The following is an 18,128-nucleotide window of genomic DNA, read 5'->3' on the forward strand; positions in this document are numbered from 1 at the left end:
AGGTCAGCAGGGAAAAACCCTCCTGTTGCCACCTCCCATGTGACTCTATAGATCTATGGGCAGCATTTACAGGACTGAGATTAGTATTCCTGGAACCTATGATAGAAGTAGACACAGAGGAGAACCTGGAAGAGCCCAGGGCTTTGTTGTGCACATGGTAAGCCCATCTACTTGGAGTACTGGGCACACCAGTACCACCCCACCCCACCGCTGTTCTGTCCCTGCTTCACCTTCCTCAGGGCAGCAGCAGCGGGCGGGGCAGCAGGGGCAGCGGATGTAGCAGCAGCAGTACTGTGGGCAGCACTGGCACCAGCATATTCCAATCAGCAGCAGCAGGAGGACAGCTCCCAGGACGATGAAGATCACTGTCAGCCAGTCTAGTGGGGAGAAGCCGAGCAGCGGTGAACAATATACGGGGCTGTCTCTGGTTCCAACTCTCTTGATCTACAGGCTAACACTGAGCAACAGACTGGCAACAAAACAAAACAAAACAAAAACCCAAGCGAACAAACAAAAGAACCCCACTTAGCTTTGATAAAGGAACTCTGTGGCTCACAAACGACAATAATACAGGTTTGTTTTTGTTTTTGTTTTGGGTCATTGCTTTTCGTACACTTGAAAGTGTTACGGTGACATCATAGAAAGTGCCAGCAGCACTTACGCAGGACGATGAGCTTCACCTCCTTATCTGGGTCTCCAGATGTGTCCCCGGGAGCCTCAATGGTGCAGTAATATACTCCGTGGTCCCACCACATCACTTCATTAATCACAAGATCCGCTCCTGCACAGGAAGGAAGGGGGAAGTGCCAGGAACCAGAGGATAAAGCATGGTTTCTGACTGATGGTTCCTTCAAGGTTTTGGCATTACCCTTTGACGTCCTAAGAGAAACCCTGGTAGGTAAGAGAAAGGTTTGATTTTCTTCTTCTGAGACCTTCCTCTTTCTCTGAACAGGAGCGTGATGGTAGTGCTTACTACTCACTGGGCCCCTCTACGTGCTTCATAAGGCTTCTAGATCAATCACTCCACTTCATTCCCACCACCACCCTGTAAGGAGGTGAAGTAGAGATCACCAGTTGTCTTCCGGTGTATCTTTTCCCTTTCTCCCATGATCACAGAATGTTTGGCCATATACGCACCTGCTATGGTTTAAATATTTGTCCACTTTAGAACTCACATGGCAATTCTATTGTCATTGTATCAGTGTTAAGACACGAGACCTTTAAAAGATGACTGGGCTGTGTGGAAGCCACACAGAAGGGTGGGATTAGGGCTATGATGAAAGGGTGAGTCTGGTACCTTTATGTCTTCTCACCTTCTGCTACATTAAGACACAGAGTAAGACCCTTGCCAAAGTTCAAACTTCCCAGCCTCCAGAGCAGTGAACAAACACAGTACATTTCCGCTTAGTATAAAGTACCCAGTCTCGGGTATTTTGTAATAGAAGCACAAAACAGACTGAAATAAGGCCCTGGAATAAAATCCATGCTTCCCATCCTCTCTTATATATAGACACGGACAAGTGACTCAGTTCTGGCCTATAGAATATAAGAAGTGTCATATAATGCTTCCCAGGAACTTTCTTAAAAATAAATTGTTAACACCATTGCCCTTTCTTCTTCCTTCCAGCTCTGTTACCTGGTGCTATGGTTTAGGCAGGTCTCAGCCTGTCCCCAAGGGTTCATGTGCTGGAACCTTGAGCCTCAGTGTGGTAATGTTGGGAGGTGGTGGAACCTTTCAAAGGAGGGCTGAGAGCAAGGCAGTTAGGTCACTGAAGATACTGCCCTGGGAAGAGACCCCAGTTAATTTCTGAAAGGGTGAGTTGTTGTAAAAAAGCAAAACTGTCCCTTGCTGCTCTATGGCTTTCTACCCTTCCATATGATCTCCCTTGATTATACTCCTACCATTATACCACCATCTATGTGATGATCCCACCAAGGGGCCCCTCACTAGAGCCTGAACCAATGGTACTGTCTAATCTTGGACTTTCAACATCCAAAAATATGAGCTAAATAAGCCCCTTTTCTTTACAAAGAAAGATGCTTCAGGCATCTTGTCATAGTAACAGAAAATGGACTACTATAGCTGGCAGCTTGGATGAGGAGGAAGGTGATATTTTTGGTCAAGTGGACAGAACTTGGGTCTCTGAGGACTTAATGGAGCAAAAATCCCACCTTAGGTCTGGACTGTCTATGCCTCTGGTTCTACACATGGGAGAGATACAAAGTTCTTTATTGCCTAAGTCATGAATATTTTGGGGTTTTTGCTTACTGATAAACAAACAATCTTAAATGATAAAGAAGTGTGATTATTTGGCTGCAGTTCAGATGATGAAAATAAAGACACAAAGAGGCTCAGGAATTGGCAAATAACATACAGATAATAGTACTTAGTAGAAGTGGGTCCAAACCTGTGTCTCTCTAACTCAGAGCTGGTGGCTCTTAAATATTAGGCTCTATTAACTTTTCCAAACTGGGTAGGAAACACCACAGCCTGAACCCTTCACTCCTGGATCTTGAAAGGTTATAAGATGAAGTTAAATCAATATGGATGGAATACCAATTTTTTTAAGAGTAAGTCATACCCAAGAAAAGAATTTAAGTCCTATGAGCCCTGAATATCTTGATACCCCATAAGATTAACATATATTCCAGTTTAGCAAACTGGACAAATGTTTACTCAAGACCTTTTGTACGTTCAGCATTATGTCAGGCACTGTGGGAACATTGAAGAGGAATGAGACTTTCTTTGTTCTGGAAGGGTTTAATAGCCAGCCTCAGGCAACAGGACCCCTCCACATCCAAAAGGGATGGCCGAATCTGCTCTCGGCCTCAGTGAGTGCAGGAGGACATCTTCAGATTCCTAAAGACCTTAGCAAGACAGACTTGTTCTTTCTTAGTTAATGGTTACGTCTATAAGTCTTTATTATCTGTCAAGTTATTGAGGAAATGAAACAAAAACACGAAGTCATGCAACACTGGAGCAAATTCTGACTTCTGTTTCCTTCTCTTTTACGTCAATCCCTGCACACTTTTTCCTATCTATAATTTTCCAAACCCACCATCTTTCCCATGAACAAGCTCACCTCAGACTTGAAAGAATGGTGAAAGTGCTTTGGGCAAAAGTCCTCCTAAAGCTTAATGAGCATTATAAACCTGAATAATGTCAGCATAAGAAGGGTATCGAGGTATGTTAATGTTTTAGAAGATCCAACGACTGATTTGAGAGTTATCTCAAATCATAAAAACACAGGCCTGAAAGTAACAGAGAACAAGTGTTCCAGGAATTCACAACAAGCCCAGAGGTAGAAATAAAACCCAAGGGGAAGTACAGCTTCCCTTTGGAAGTGAGGAAAAGGCTGGGTTTGACCCAAAGGTAGTACAGGTAGTGGAAGGTGCTGTTTAGAATTAGATAAAAATAGAAGAGCAGAAACTGTCATCTATTGGTTTGTTCATCCTTCAAAAACTATAAATGGGACTTGTTAATGAAAGATGCTTAACCTTTGGGGTCAGGTCAAAAATAATACTCCTGGCTCTGTAGAAAGTAGAGCCACAAGTTGAATCTTTGCCCTCGGAGACTGAAACAGATATTCCCTAAGGACAAGGGTTCAAGGGCTAGCCTAGGAAAATCAGAGGTTGGATGTAAAAGGATCTGCTTTAAGTATTACAAAATTGACAGCAATGAGGACACTGCTAAGTGATCTACCTTTAAATGGTCATAGAGTAGAATATTCACTGATTTCCTCACGTTGGAACTGTGGGACCCCTGAGCAGGCAGATGGGTGCCCTCTCTCATTTTTTTCTTTTAACTAGCAAAATTTTTAAAACAGCACATCAGTCTCACTGAAATAAGGTTTTAATACTGTACCAATGACTCCCTGCAGTAATGCTGGATTACACGTTAGGAACGAGAGGCACGAACCCATCCGCCCAGCGTGTACCGACTGGTAACTAATGATCACTGCACACTCACTGCCTGCTGAGTTATTTTTACACAATATCTTGCTCGGTCCTACGCTCTCTGTGAGATGGGTACTGGCCCGAGTCCTATTTTACAGACATGGCTTTCCCTGTGCACTTCAGAGTGGGGAGCCAGACCTTCGTCTCTCATATGAGGAAAGAGAAACCAGGGAAGATAACTGATCTGGCGCTCACCACCGAGCTAGTGAGCAGAAGCACTGGTATTTTCACAGAGGGCTTTTTATACCAGCCCAGTGCTCCTTCTTCTATCAATGAGGACAGTGGTCTAATGTGGTGGCCTACTCACAAGCCCATATTTCCGTTGTATAAGCAACAGAAGTGGCCAGACTGGGACCCAGGGACCTGGGCTTGGATTGGACCTTGACAGCAGTTTGTGGAAAGTATCAAAAGCACCAATCCACACCTCACTCTGAATCTCAAGAAAGCCAAGGAACCCACCCAGACCTTTAACCTGCTCCACAGAACATCCTCCGATTCACACAGCAAGTTCCAGGGAAGTAATTGCAGCCAGCACAGCACATTCTAAGAATCTGGCACTTTTCTCAAACAATGACAGTGCCCCTGTAGATCAGAACAGAATGGGAAATCCCGTGCTGACTCAGCCTCCCAGGCCTGTGTCTGTATCTCCTCCACCTCGAGTTCCCCCACCGCCTCCCCCGCACTCACGGTTCTGGATAGTGATCTTGCGCTGTCGGTAATCCACCCCCAACACCGGCTCATTCTGCCCCCGCCGCTGGGCCACAATGCGCACTTCCCTCTGGTTATCATTGCAGTCGTTGGAGGGGTCTTGACCCAGAGACAGTGCTGCCTGGTACGCTGAGGAGAGAAGCCACACTGAGTCCAGCTGATGCCCAGCAAGCACACATGATGACAGAAACCCCACTGTAAGCAAAACTCAGACCCCCTAAGAGGGCATCATTTGCAAGTCTTGGCTGTATTCCCCCATCTCACGTCTTATAGCCTCTGATCCCACAATGCTCATTCACCTGTCCTTACAACAGAAGAGAGAAGAGCTGCTAAACCCCACGGTGCCCAATGCCTCCTATTCTAATCTCTCTTCCCTTCCCTCTTAGCCCAGGCACTTTAAGAGTAACCCCCAGGGAATAATGTCTTTGGGGAGTCTTTTGGGGACAATTTCAGGAACAGTGAGTGGCTCAGATAATTAGATATTCTGGTTCTACACAAATCCTACTGAAGACATTAGCCCCAGGCTACAGATGGTAAAGCTGATGATGTCTCTGGCTCCCTCTGCCTCATCTCAGGACACTCACTTCTTCCTGGGCAGTGATGGTGAAACTTCTCGAGACCAAGTGCTCCAACTGCAACCCCCAACCCACTTATTTATCATAAAGTGCCAACACTGCAAATAAACCTGAATACTGAGGTTTTAGTTTATAAAACATAGCTGTTATACAATGGTGTGGGCTGCTGGGGTGACTTGGCTTGTGTGCAGACGGAGAGCTCTGTGTGCCTGCAGCAGTACGCATGCTATAGGTTTGCCACCACTGCTCTAAGGGGTCTGGTTCTATTTTCAAAATTTCTAAAAGGTTGTCGCCAGCTGACTGCTGGCTGCTGACTTCCTTTGTTTCTAGAGAGAGGGCAGAAATGGGCAGCTATGGAAGAGCTCTGCATTCAGGCAGTTGTTACTCACAGGGAGGGCCTGGCTCGGCAGCACTGACACGCCCAACTGCAAAAGGGCTGCTGGGGACAGAGAGCTCTCTGACATTCAGAGTACTCATTTGAGGAAGGACCGTCCCCAGGAAGGCTGACCCAGGAAGGGGATGTGGCCATAGCAGGGCTTCACCAGTGACCACTCAGATCTTACCTCCTGAGAAGGTTGAGGTGTCTTCTTGTCTGCATTGAAAGGTGGTGGGGTGATGGGGGGCAGGTCTGCATCATGATGCTGGCGTAAACCAGGAATGGACTAGATGGCAGGACTTGCCCTACCTTTTATAGACTATCTGAGCTGCCTTAACTATTTTTTTAGAACAAGGTGAAACGACGTTTTGAAATTAAACTAGTATCTGACCTTGAGCAAGTTATGTTGTTAGCCTGGGTTCAGTTTATCTAGAAACTGGAGGGACTGTATCTCTTTGGCTTCTCACTATGAAGATTTGTGATCTTAACTAATTCTTCACCCCAATAATGGTACATCACGGAGATGCCTGGGCTCTGGGCTGAACATAAAGTGGGAGGGAACTCACAGGCGGAGAAGTAGTCAAAGATGGGGTCCTTGCAGAAGGACTTGAACCGCCAGGTCACCACCACGTCCTGGAGCTGCGCAGAGGTGGTGTAGTCACATTTGAGGGTAACGGAGGCAAACAGGGTGACATAGCGTTCTGTGTCCTGGACTGTCACCAGCAAAGACAGGCATCCTGCAGGTAAGAGCAGAGAATGGGGTCGAAGGCAACCTACCTCCTCGTGCGTGGAGTAATAAAAGCAATGCAGTAAGCAAAACACCTGCCTTCCCTCCTGCCTGACAGGTTGGGAGCTCACAGGCAGGGTCTGATTCTCCCCTGGCAGGGGACAGAATGGAGATAGCCCTCAGCACCCTGGTAAGGCAAAGGAGAAAAAGAGAAAGGAAAATTCTCAAGAGCTTACAGCCCATGAGCAGTGATGGCACATCCAACAGTAAGAATTGTATGAAAATAAGCTATATCTGCCCTGGAGTGATCTTGTTCATGTATTTTTCCACATCACTTCTCTTCTTAAAGTGGTTTCGCATTCCCCTAAAGTTCAAATTCCACCAGCAGGCCTAAAAAAGTCCCTCCAGTGGGCCTCCTGCCTTTTCTGATGTCTCATCTCTCTTCACACCCCACTCTCACGCAAGGCTGCAGCCACTCTGGACTGTGCTCCCTGTGCTGGGATGATTCCTCCAGCTCTTCACTGGAGCGGTTCACTCGGCCTGGAGTCCTCTTCCACGTCATCCGCGAGCCGTCCACTCTTCTCCATTACCAGTCTGTCCACAGCTCCTCAGTTGTACCTCACCTTTTCAAGCAGCTTGCTGGAAGATGGGCTTTCCTATTTCCCAGAGTATCGTGCCCTACCCTCAGGTAGCTCCTTCCTGCTCACGCAAGGCACTCAGACGGCACCTGCATTGGTCTCCAACTCACTGTTCAAACATACCCCTTGTGCCATGCCTGTCACACACATGACATCCACAGTGTTTATTAAATAGATGAAGAATGAATGACCAAGAACACAACACCCAGTGGAAATTCGGCAGTACAGGCAGTCAACATAGGCATAGAGCAAATCCAACAAGAATGATTAGGGGGCGACAAGCCGTGTCAACAAAGATGTGAGGGATTTAAAATTTTTTCTTTGTTTAAAATTCCATCTGAATTTAGGCATTCTTAAAACTCTGGGTGTGACTTGAAAGGAGTCAGGTGGGCCAGGTCAGGTGGGACTGTGGCCCAGGCAGGGGTCTACCACTAGTCAGCATTTTGAAAGTTTCCCATGTTAGTATGGTTTCCAGGACAACTTGGCAGGGGGGTGCTCCTGGTGGGAGGAAAAGCGTAGAACAGTAGTGCTCAAATTGGAGTGTGCAGCACCAGGACTTGTGATGGCCCCGATTTCTGGGCCCTATGTCTGGAGTTTCTGTTGCAGCAAGACCTACGTAAGGCCCAAGCATTTACATTTCTGACAATTATCTAGGAGATGCCAATGCTACTGCTCTGAGGACCACACTTTAAAAACCACGGGTGTAAACAAGATGCAGTACTATTCAGCCACAAAGAAAGATAAATTTGAGTCATTTGTAGGAAAATGGATTTATCTTGAGAGTCTAAAGTTAAGTGAAATAAATCAGACACAGTTAAATATCACATGGTTTCCCTTATATGAGAAACTCAAAATATAAATAAGTTAGAGAACAAAATAAAAGAAAGATGATAGGAAACAGGGAGCTAGACTTTGTAGAGATGGAAAGAGGATCTGGGATGAGGTAAGAGGGAAGGATGGGAGGGGAAAGGAAAGCAAAAATGATGAAGATGCAATATGTACATTACCAACTCCCCATGAGGACTGTAACTATTATGTACCACAAACAAAAACCAATTAAAATTAAAGTGGAAATAAAAATAACTTTCCACCTTCTCTACAAAAAATTAAAAAAATAAAAACAAAACCAATGAAAAAAAATCTCGTAGACTTTGAACTCAGATACAGCTGGATTCAAATGAAACCCAGTCTGCCTTTCACTCAGACACTAGACAAGCTGTTTCCTGTCTCTAAATTTACGTTTCCTCAGCTCTGAGTGGAGAGAAAGATACCAGAGGCTGCACATCCCTAATCTGAAAATCCCAAATCTGAAAGCGCTCTAAGATCTAAAAACTTTCTGAGTGCTCACATGACACTCTAACAATTTCTAATTTTAAATCATTTCAGACATCATATTTTCATGTTAGGAATGTGAAGATGGTAAAGTCTATGCAAATATTCCAAAATTCCAAAGACTAAAAACACCCAGAATTTCAGATAAGGGATACTCAACTTGTACTAACCTCGTGAGACCCTTGTGGGAATGTAATAAGATCATCCACCTCTGGTGCGTGGCACAATGCCTGGTATGTGTCATGTTAGTACTGGAATCTCTTCCCTCTTTTTCCTTATTATGAGAGCCAAGGAAAAAGGAATTCAAGCTGGGGTTCTTCCCAGCACAGTGAGTACTGAGGTGTAACCACTTTCTTTTTGACTGAGTCATCTCCTAACAGAGCAGCTGGGCATGCCTACCTCTTTGGCTAGAGTCCATGATTCTAGGTGCCGTCTCCCCTGCTGGCCACAGTCCTCTGAAGCTTAAGATGGGCACCTTTAGCTGGTTTTCTCACGTCCATGGAGAGAAAGTGGAATGATGCTTGGGACAGGTTCCGGCCAGCAGAAATGACCTGACTGGTCTCTGGGATTGAGTGGTGATGAAGAAGCCCCATGACAGATGTGATGAGGAAAGGCTATAGCAGCGCAGAGGAGACATGAGTGGGAAAGACTGCATGGAAGGAGATTTAAGACAGACCCTAAGGCTCAGGTAGGATTAAGATTATGCATGAGAAGTAGGGATTAAGTAGGGAGACTCCTTTCAGGGAGGAGGAAAAAGGAGTGAGCAAAGTTATTATCAGGAAAGGTCAGCTACTTAGGGAGGAAACCAACCTAGTTGGTTTCCCTGGATGTAAAATAGACAGAAGGTAAATAAGGAGAGGCTGGTGGTGGTGAGTGGGAGGTGGGCCCTAGATTACAATCCAATATTTATTTTTAGCTCATGGACAATTACTGAAGGCTTTTCTAAAGAAGAACAATAGGGTGAAAACGATTATTTTAGGTAGCTGGATGACTTCCTCATTCAATTGTGAATGAAAAAAAGTCATCATTTTCAGAATAAGCTTTCAGGAGTTTGGGGGGAAATAGCTGCTCTTTGTTCCAGCTGTAGGAATCTCAGAGCTCAGGCTGATCAGAACAGAAAGGCCATGATCAGCAGCTCAAGCCTTACATGGGTTATTTCACAATCTGGCTATTTTATTCTTGTTCCTCCTCTTTCACCGCCTCCTTGTGGGGTTGTTTCCCCCACCCCAGAATTGACCTGAAATAGACCTTGCAGCATCTACTCATCACAGCTTTAACTCAATAGCAGAAACAGCTACAGATAAGATTTTGACAGTGAATAGAGTGCCATTGTCAACACTGGTTTACTTTGTTCAGCAACACATAGGGACTTTTTGTTTTGTTCAGCAGCACATAGACAAAAAAAGTCCACTGATTTGGGTACAAAAACCTTATGTTCACATACCCCCACCTACAAATATTTTCTTTTATACATGAAATGTGATCCTGGAAGGAGTCAAGCTATGCCTACTTCATATACAACAGATCTGAGACTTGGAAAAATTAAGAAACTTGTCTGTGGTCATTCTTAGTTTCCATGCAGGTCACAGTCAATGTTTTGTCCCTGAGCAGTGTTCTTGCCACTCTGCATAGCAGTCCTTTAAGTAAAGGAAGATGACTGGTATGCATAAGTTTGCCGATAGTTGGAGCTTGGGGCCAGGCTATGCAAGCAATAATTAAAATATTGGCAGCAGTCATTCTGGTAATGGTGATTAATGGCTTACATTTCATCATTGGTTGAAGGGTAATTTAATGAGTAGTAGTTTATTCAAAGACTAGCCAACATTATTTCTACACAGAAGGAGCATTTGGGAAGGGGGAGTTGCTAAGGGTCAGAAAATGGTATCCTGTTGGATCAAAAGTTGCTCTAGAGTACAGAATCTTTGAAGATTGCTGAATCTGACCCTTTTGTGGGAGGAGAATGGGGAAAAGGGTGATCACCTTGATTATAAACACACACTCAGCTCCTCTTACATGAATGCCCGTATTATTGTTAAAGCATGTGTGGTGACCAACTCACCTTGCTAACTTCAGTGCTGGCTTTGTTGCTAAAGTAGTATTTGATCCTCTCTATTATTTCATCCCTAGCATGAATGTTGAAGCTTAAAACATAACAATTCCCCACATATTCTAAGCACACCGAGCTCACTCACAATTCCTTTAAGGGGTCTACGACCCCACAGCATCCTGCACAGATCTTACACCTTCATTCTCCACCCTCACACACACACACACACACACACACACGGACAGGCACTGTGAGGAAGAGTCTCAAGTACTAACAAACAACCCAACTATTGCTCCTGCTGTCCTCAGCATCTGCTATGCACCAGGTGATGTATGTTCTTTATCTATCATTCTCTCACACACAACACCCCCCCCCGCCTGGGTGGAGATCAGTTTTACATATCTATGCGGACAAAAGTCCAGTCAGTTTAATCCAAGCCCCCACGTGCTCAGTAACATATACCTAACCCAAATAATATCTGTATCAGGTCTTGTTGACACCAAAATGGTATTTTCCCCAGGTTGGCAAACTTCATCTTCAAAAATGCAAGCCAGGCATCCAACTCTCAAAAAGCAGAAGGATTGCCTAGATTGGGAGAGAGAAAAAGGAAGTAGTAAATAGCCCATCTCAAAGGCAAACATCTCCCATTAGTTCTTTTTCTTTAGCCTCTAACCAATTTGTACAACCAATCTCGCTAGACATCCACAGCACTCAGTGGGTAGGGTTTTGAAGAAGGGACCCAAAACTAGAAGAATCTGGGATGAAAAATATGAACAGTTTCAAAAAGAGAAATACTCTGATTATAGACATTTTGGCGTCATCCTTGCATTTTCAAACTTAGCACCAAAAGTTTCTAAACTCTTCGGTTCTCTTTATCCTATAGCATTTCCTCAATTCACTGCCACATAAATCCCTCGCTGTCTCTCATTTTTTCCTATTGAAAATTTCAAGTCTGGAGCCTGAATTCTACCTTTACATTCTTTACTCCCCATCCTGAGTGATATAACTGTTATTTCCAAGCTTCGGCTTCTGGTTGTGTGAAAAGTTGGGATGACAGCAATTTCTGCCTCATAGGATTATGGTGAGAATAAATATGTCCCACTTAGCAAAGACCTTGACACGCAGGCAGGCATTCAATAAACATTAGCCTTCACATGTATCATTTGCACATATCTTGTCTAACTTAGGAGACTGAGATCCATTAAGGCCAATATATAAAAAATCATTTTAAAAGAATTAACATTATACAAATGTAAACCACCATTACAGTCTTTTTGCAAAATGAATTAATGGGTTAAAAGCTTTGTAGCTTTGTATTCCAGCAAATTCATTCACAGTTTGCTTCTGTGAAAGAGGAAGGGAGGGAGACCTGTCACTTAAGGGTAGAAAGGAAACTTCAGATGAGATATTAGAGCTCATGGGAAGGAGGGGAGGGAAAGGGGATTCTCTATTTCCCACCATGGGGTGCTTTCCAAGACTAGACTGCCATGCTAAGTGGGGACTACCATCCTTCGCTAAAGCAGAAGGAAAAATACACTAATGAAAGCAGAGGATTTTGTCAACTAAATGCCATATATTTCCAAAGATGCATGCAGCTTTGTACGTGCTTTTTTTTTTTTAGTTGATTGCCTTTGTGTAGTATCAGATACCATAGTATTAGAAGATATCATCTACACATCATAGAGATACAGGAACAAAACAAAATGTTTTTTCTTTAAAAAAAATTAAGAACTATTTTGGGGGGACTAGAGGGTATACCTCCATTCCATACCAGGGTTCTTCATGAAAGATGGTATGTTATAGATTGGACCTGGGAACTTCCAAAATACCATGTGTTAAAGGCTTGGTACTTAGCAAGGGATGCTATAGGGAGGTGGCTTCAGGTCATCGGGGGTGTGCTATCAAAAAGCACTGTGAAATACTGGTTTCCCACTCTCTGTCTTTACTTTGCAGCCACCTTGAGGTGAAATTCCATGCTCTACCATGCTTGCCTGCAACTACAGTCCCAAAAGCAGTGGGCCCAACCAACCATGGACTGGATTCTCCAAAAGTATGAGCCAAAATAGCCTCTCCTTTTTCTAAATTAATAATCTCAGGTATTTTGTTACAGTCATGTACAGCTGACTAACATAGGGACACAGAACATAGTTTTTTCCCTGCGGGTGGTGATGGTCTGGTCCTGACACTGAAGGGAATTCTTGACTTCTACATGTTTTTCAAATACATAGGCACCCTGACTGTACTCAGTAGGTTAACAAAAAGTACACAGCTTCAATCCTATCAGAGTTTATGTCTGTGCAAGTTATCTCCTCAAGTATATTTGCCATCAGTATCTGCTACATTTCTGTAGATAACAGTGCAAATACAAGAAGAATCAAGGGGAAATGGGCTGGTAATGAATAATGGATTAGAAGGGAGGGAGAGAGGCATTGGGAGAGGAAAAGTGGGAATGAGGAATGTGGGGTGAGTGGGGGAGGAATTGTGCCAGATACAGGGTGTTTAACAAAGGTCTGGCATGTGCCATTCAACAGTACTAAGCTGAAGAGGAGGGGGACTAAGCATGTTGCTACCCTAAAAAGAATGGCAATATATACCCAGCACTTACTGTTTTCTTACACAAACTGGGTGTCTTATGACATGTTATCTCATTTAATTCTTGTAAAAATATAGGAGATATTCTTTGTCAGCCTCAACAGTGAAAAAAAATCCTCAGAGAGTAATTTGCTTAAGGCAACTTACCCAGTAACTGACAAAGATGGATTAAGTTTAGCTCTCTAAAATCTGAGAGCCTACACTGTTTCTACTCTGCCACGCTGACTTTCAGAGAAGTTTTCTAAATGCTTTAGATTTAACCATTTGAGGACTATTCACAAATTTAAGGTATGTTCACAAACTTATTTTAACCATTTTGTATAGAAACATTTCCCCCTTACAAAAGTTAATATAAAATAAGAAAAAAAAATTCAAATAAAGAAGGGTAAAAGTAAAAAGTTCCTCCTTGCTCACTAGGCATTTTAAACTGTAGAATCTAGAGGAGCCATTGTTGATAAATTGGTGCACATTTGCCATAACTTTTCCTATGCTATTTTATATATTAATCATATTATGCACATAAATTTTGCAACTTCTTTTCAGACTAATGACATACATGTAATTATATTCTTTACCAGCACATACAGATCTAAGATTTTAGTGGTTGCATGAAAATTCAATCTGAGGATAAACACATTTTCCTACCTATCAATATTTAGGTTGCTTCTGATTTTTCACTGTTACAAACAAGGTTGATATGAATTGCTGAAATGAATATTTTTGTATAAGTATCTCTTCCATATGCAGACTTTCATTCCAGCAGAATATGTTTCTCAAAGAGAATAAGCCCATTATATTTCAATAGATAATTCAGAAAAGAAATCTATATTTCCCAAAACAGTGACAGCCCCATGTTGTACTATAAATCTTTCCAGAAGGGAAAAATTTCAACCTGAAAAATTTAGGTGAAAAAAATAGCTACTCAGGTGGTTTGAACTTGACATTCCTTTGATTACCATAGGAAGAAGACAAGACCTTGTTGAGAGGCAGATATGCGGGGTTTCCCAAAGTCATTGACCCACGTTAGTGACTCATGTCACCACACACTAATTTCAGAGTCCATGCAAATTTGGACCCCACCAGAATGCACACATTTTCATTCATTTTTGAGTACCTCCTCTGAGCCAGGCCCTGGTCCAGAGGCTAGGGGTACCGTAGAAAGCACAAAGAGAAGGTCCCTGTACTCTCGGAGCATATACTCTTGGTAGAAGACTCAAAATAAACAAGATGAAATGCTTTCTATCATGGATAATAAATCTTATAAGGATGCTCAAAGACCCCTAGAGCTTTGTATATTAAATCTTATTACTGTACAACAAGAAACTGGACAGACATATGTACTCAAATGGCCCTGATGGCTCCTCTTGGTTGTTTCAAATTCTAAGCCCCAAATCCAAGTCATCATCCTTCCACACAAACCTGGGCCTCTCCCACGCTTCTCATCCTAGTGAATGGGCAAGATCAAACATTAGGGCCCAGCCTTGGTATCCCTTCCTCCCTCACCCTTCCTACATAATCTATCACTGAATTGGGTTTATTTATCTCCTAAACATCTTGGGGCTTTCTCTCTCTATCCATCTTCACAACCATTCTAGTGAAAGCTACCATTACTGCCAGCCTGTACACCACCTTAGCCACACTAATCAGTTCTCCTCCGTGAGAATTGTATACCACCGTTCACCTCTCAATTCTTCCTCCTTGAAAACCTCCAACAGCTAAAATAAATGTCCTCTATTTAAGTTGATTACCTCAGGTATCTTGTTACAGTAATGGAAAGCTTACCAGCAGTCATTTCACTGTTCAGTTTCTTAGCCGTGGGCAAAGGAAGAGTTACTTTAAGATTAGCTTTAAACAATCCTACCCAGAACTAAGTCATGACCACCACTATCACCATGGCTAATATTTATGAAGCTCTCCTTCACTGTGCAAACACTGTATGAAGTGCATTAAAACCTTCACTGTATTTTATTTATTTATTTATTTTGAGACAGGTTCTTGCCATGTAGTTCAAACCAGCCTTGCACTCACTATGTAGTTCTGGCCTCAAACCTGCAGTGATCCTCCTGCCTCAGCCTCCCATGTGCTGGGATTACAGGCATGCAACACCATGCCTGGCTAAACCCTTCATTTTAATTAAGGCTCACAAAACCTTATGATATATGTACCTCGATCATCCCTATTTACTGGAAGCTTTGAACAGTGTATTGCCCAGAGTTATACAAACATCTCTGGTACAAACCCACATTAAACAGCTGAATGCCATTTTACTCACATCTGCACATATTCAGGGAAAGTATCCACTAAAATAGCAATTTCCCCTTCTAAGTGTTGGAGTCAAACAGTCAAAATTTCAATTTCTCATCTGGGAAATGAAAGTGATGGTCACTTAAGACTTTTTCACTTTTGGCACAATCTGGTTCTAAAACATGTCACGCAGGCAGGTTTCCATTCAAGGACTGCCAGGCCAAGACCCAAGTCCATATAACTGTCCTACTCCAGTCTTCTCGGTTCCAACACCGTATGCCTGGTGCATAGATACTGAGAGCCGTGCTTTCTAAAGGCCCTGCCCAGCTGCCTACTATCAGAACATAACCTTTGGCTCTTTGGTTATACTCGCTACATTTGAAAAATATTCAGTATTCAGCATTCTTCATAAAGTTGGACAGCTTTTTAAAACATTATGCTGGTGGCTTAAGGATTGGAGTTTATAACCTAATGGGATTTTTGTCTGCAAGCCTTCTTTTCTTATTCAATTGACCCAGACAATTGCTGTCTGTGAAATCTTGATTCTACAAATGGGGTAACCCCAGGACAGAGGTGGGAACAGACTTCTATTTTTCTGAAAACACAGCTCACACAGTTTCAGAAATATCCAGCTGTTGTGGAATTTGAGGTGAACATGTGAGGCAAAGGTGAAGAGACCGTACAAAGCTGTGGGAGTTTTCTGAATGTGTTCTCACAGCCTAAGATGGTGGCTACTGCGGTGGGATTTGAGGTACTGAAATTTAGGTGACATTTAGTCCATTTCCTAGTGCATTGTGAGTATCCAGCATCTAGTCTTGTTACCCTCACACAATTAATAGGTCCTCTGTCCTGCAAAAAAGACTTATAACGCCTTGAGGCTACTAATTTTCCAGGCTTTTCTTACCCTTTTACAATCCTTCCTTCCTTTTATTCTTAGCATTAAGCGTGAGTTATTGTAGAATCCTATCTGAGCGAGATTTGATTTCACCTGAGCAATTCTCAGGTCCCCTCAAGCTTATAAAAGAAAATTCTGCTTCCATGTTCGTATTAGATCTTTGCCCTTAAAAAACATTCAAGACTCAAACGGATCTGCGAGTAAACTCCAAGCTGACCTCCCACTGACGACCTAAAGGTAAGAGGGCAGCTATTCATAAAAGGGTAGAGAAAAAGGTAAAAATGAAATAAAACAGGGTGGAACTTCCAAGGGAATTTATAATTCTTGTTTACAAAGCCACTCCTACACCCTCATTTGGAAAGGGTTCACAGTGTCTGCACATTTAGGTGACATTTAGTCCATTTCCTGTGTCACTCGGCTGCCCTTTCCTGCCGGCTTTCACTCGCACAGATACACACTCCTGTCCTCTTCCCAAGAGATACGCGGAGACACACACAAAACCGTGCATAAAAGCAGAGAGAGGCTTAGTGTGGAGGTTAAAATGACGAAGCCGAGGGGCAGGTGGGTGGGGACCTAAGGGAAGAGGATGAGCAACAAGTAAAGTGAGGGAAGTGGGTGGACACAGAGAAAGCAGAAAAGTGACTGAACGCGGTTAGCAACGAGGCCCATGTCGGGGTCCCCTAGCAGAGAAGCCGGGTTACGCCAACCGTTCCTTCCTTTGCTCGTGACACAGAAGCTCCCAGGAAGGAAATAAACCCACGCTGGGCCAATAGGGTTGTCACCATTTCTAGAACCTAAAAGCAAGTATCAGATGAAGGGACAAACAGGAATTTCTCGAATACTGCTTTTGCCTCTACCCATTAGGCTTTACAGAGCAAGAAACGCCCACTGACCACTGGAGGGGAGTCCACAGGCTCTGGATTTCATTGTTGCTTGCACCTGTCTCGAAAGGGCCTGGGCTTATAAAAGGGAAAAACAACAGGTTCCCACAGGCGGAAACTCGATCCAGTCCCCGCACCTGCTGGTGTCCGTGCCAGGCGCCACCGAAACTCAGCCCAGGCCGCCACTGCCCTGCCGGTGGCCCGCTCTGCAAGGCCAGGCAACAATGGCTTCCTGTCTCCCTGGGCCCGGGTGGGTCCCATCTTTCCACGGCTCACCTGCTGGGAGCCAGAGTAGCAGCCAAGGTGCGGGCAGCTCGGAGCCCATGCTGGCCTCTGTCTGGCCCCTTTCAGCTCAGGGGCTTCGGGGCATCGTGTCTTTTTCCATCAGCTGCCGGCTCAGGACGCACGTCCACAGAGAGCCCCTGGGTTTTCCCGTCCCCGGGCTCAGAGGCTCAGCGCCGCAGCCGGGTCGCCTGGCTCTCCGGCAGGTGCCACCCCGCCCCTCCGCACCTGCGGCGCTCGCAGAGGCTCCGCCCCCCGCCCCGTGCCACCCCGGCTTCCTGCCCCGCCCCCACTCCCCGCGGCGTCGGCCACCTGCGCCGCCCCACAGGCTGCCGGGTGTGTCCCGTCCGCCCCACCTCGGCCCGCCGCAGGAGAAAGGTGCAGTTTTCTTCCCAAACTTCTCAAACCATCTCACCCCTTGCAAATTTCTCCCCTTCTGTAGAATTATGCGCATATAACTTTCTTGGGTGCATTACTGTACCTCATCTATGCCTTTTCCCCCCCTAAAAACACACTAATGCAGCTTATGTTTAATGTTTGCTCAGGTTTTCTACATATTGACCACTCTAGACAATAGGGTGTGAGCTGGAGGCACAAATTTAATTTTCCACAGTTATAAAATTAATAGATACCCATGAAAAAGATATAACTCTCCCACCACCCGTCGGGAGGCATTGTTAATATTAGTAAGTTTCTTTTTCTTTTTTCCCATCCTTCATTTCCACTCAGCAGCCCCTCGCAGTCTGGGTCCGACCAGGGTCAAGGTCTTGACCTTCGACCTTGCAAAGACAGCTCAGTCTCTGCACCAGACCACTCAGGATACAGTCCAGCCTCTTCTTCTTCAGTGGGAACCCAGAGGGAGAAGGAACGGGCA

The 18,128-nt window shown here is 44.3% G+C and overlaps 1 protein-coding gene across 7 annotated transcripts in view; it reads right to left on the reverse strand.

The window, feature by feature from the left end:
- The window catches only part of Ildr1 (immunoglobulin-like domain containing receptor 1), a 28,711-nt gene extending 11,216 nt beyond the window's left edge, over positions 1–17,495 (reverse strand). For 3 of the 7 annotated variants that reach the window (XM_013515107.1, XM_013515106.1, XM_013515104.1), the window contains exons 1-5: positions 17,110–17,242; positions 6,183–6,353; positions 4,645–4,794; positions 662–781; positions 231–377 (exon numbers count right to left, since the gene is read on the reverse strand). In XM_013515107.1, coding sequence (XP_013370561.1) covers positions 231–377; positions 662–781; positions 4,645–4,794; positions 6,183–6,353; positions 17,110–17,233 — 712 coding nt within the window. In that variant the 5' untranslated portion in view covers positions 17,234–17,242. The other 4 variants (XM_013515109.1, XM_013515108.1, XM_013515105.1 and 1 more) reach the window with 3 other exon arrangements.
- Positions 17,496–18,128: the final 633 nt, after the last annotated feature.

Source organism: Chinchilla lanigera, unplaced genomic scaffold (assembly GCF_000276665.1).
Source record: "Chinchilla lanigera isolate Chin_1 unplaced genomic scaffold, ChiLan1.0 scaffold00026, whole genome shotgun sequence".
Lineage (NCBI taxonomy): Eukaryota > Metazoa > Chordata > Mammalia > Rodentia > Chinchillidae > Chinchilla > Chinchilla lanigera.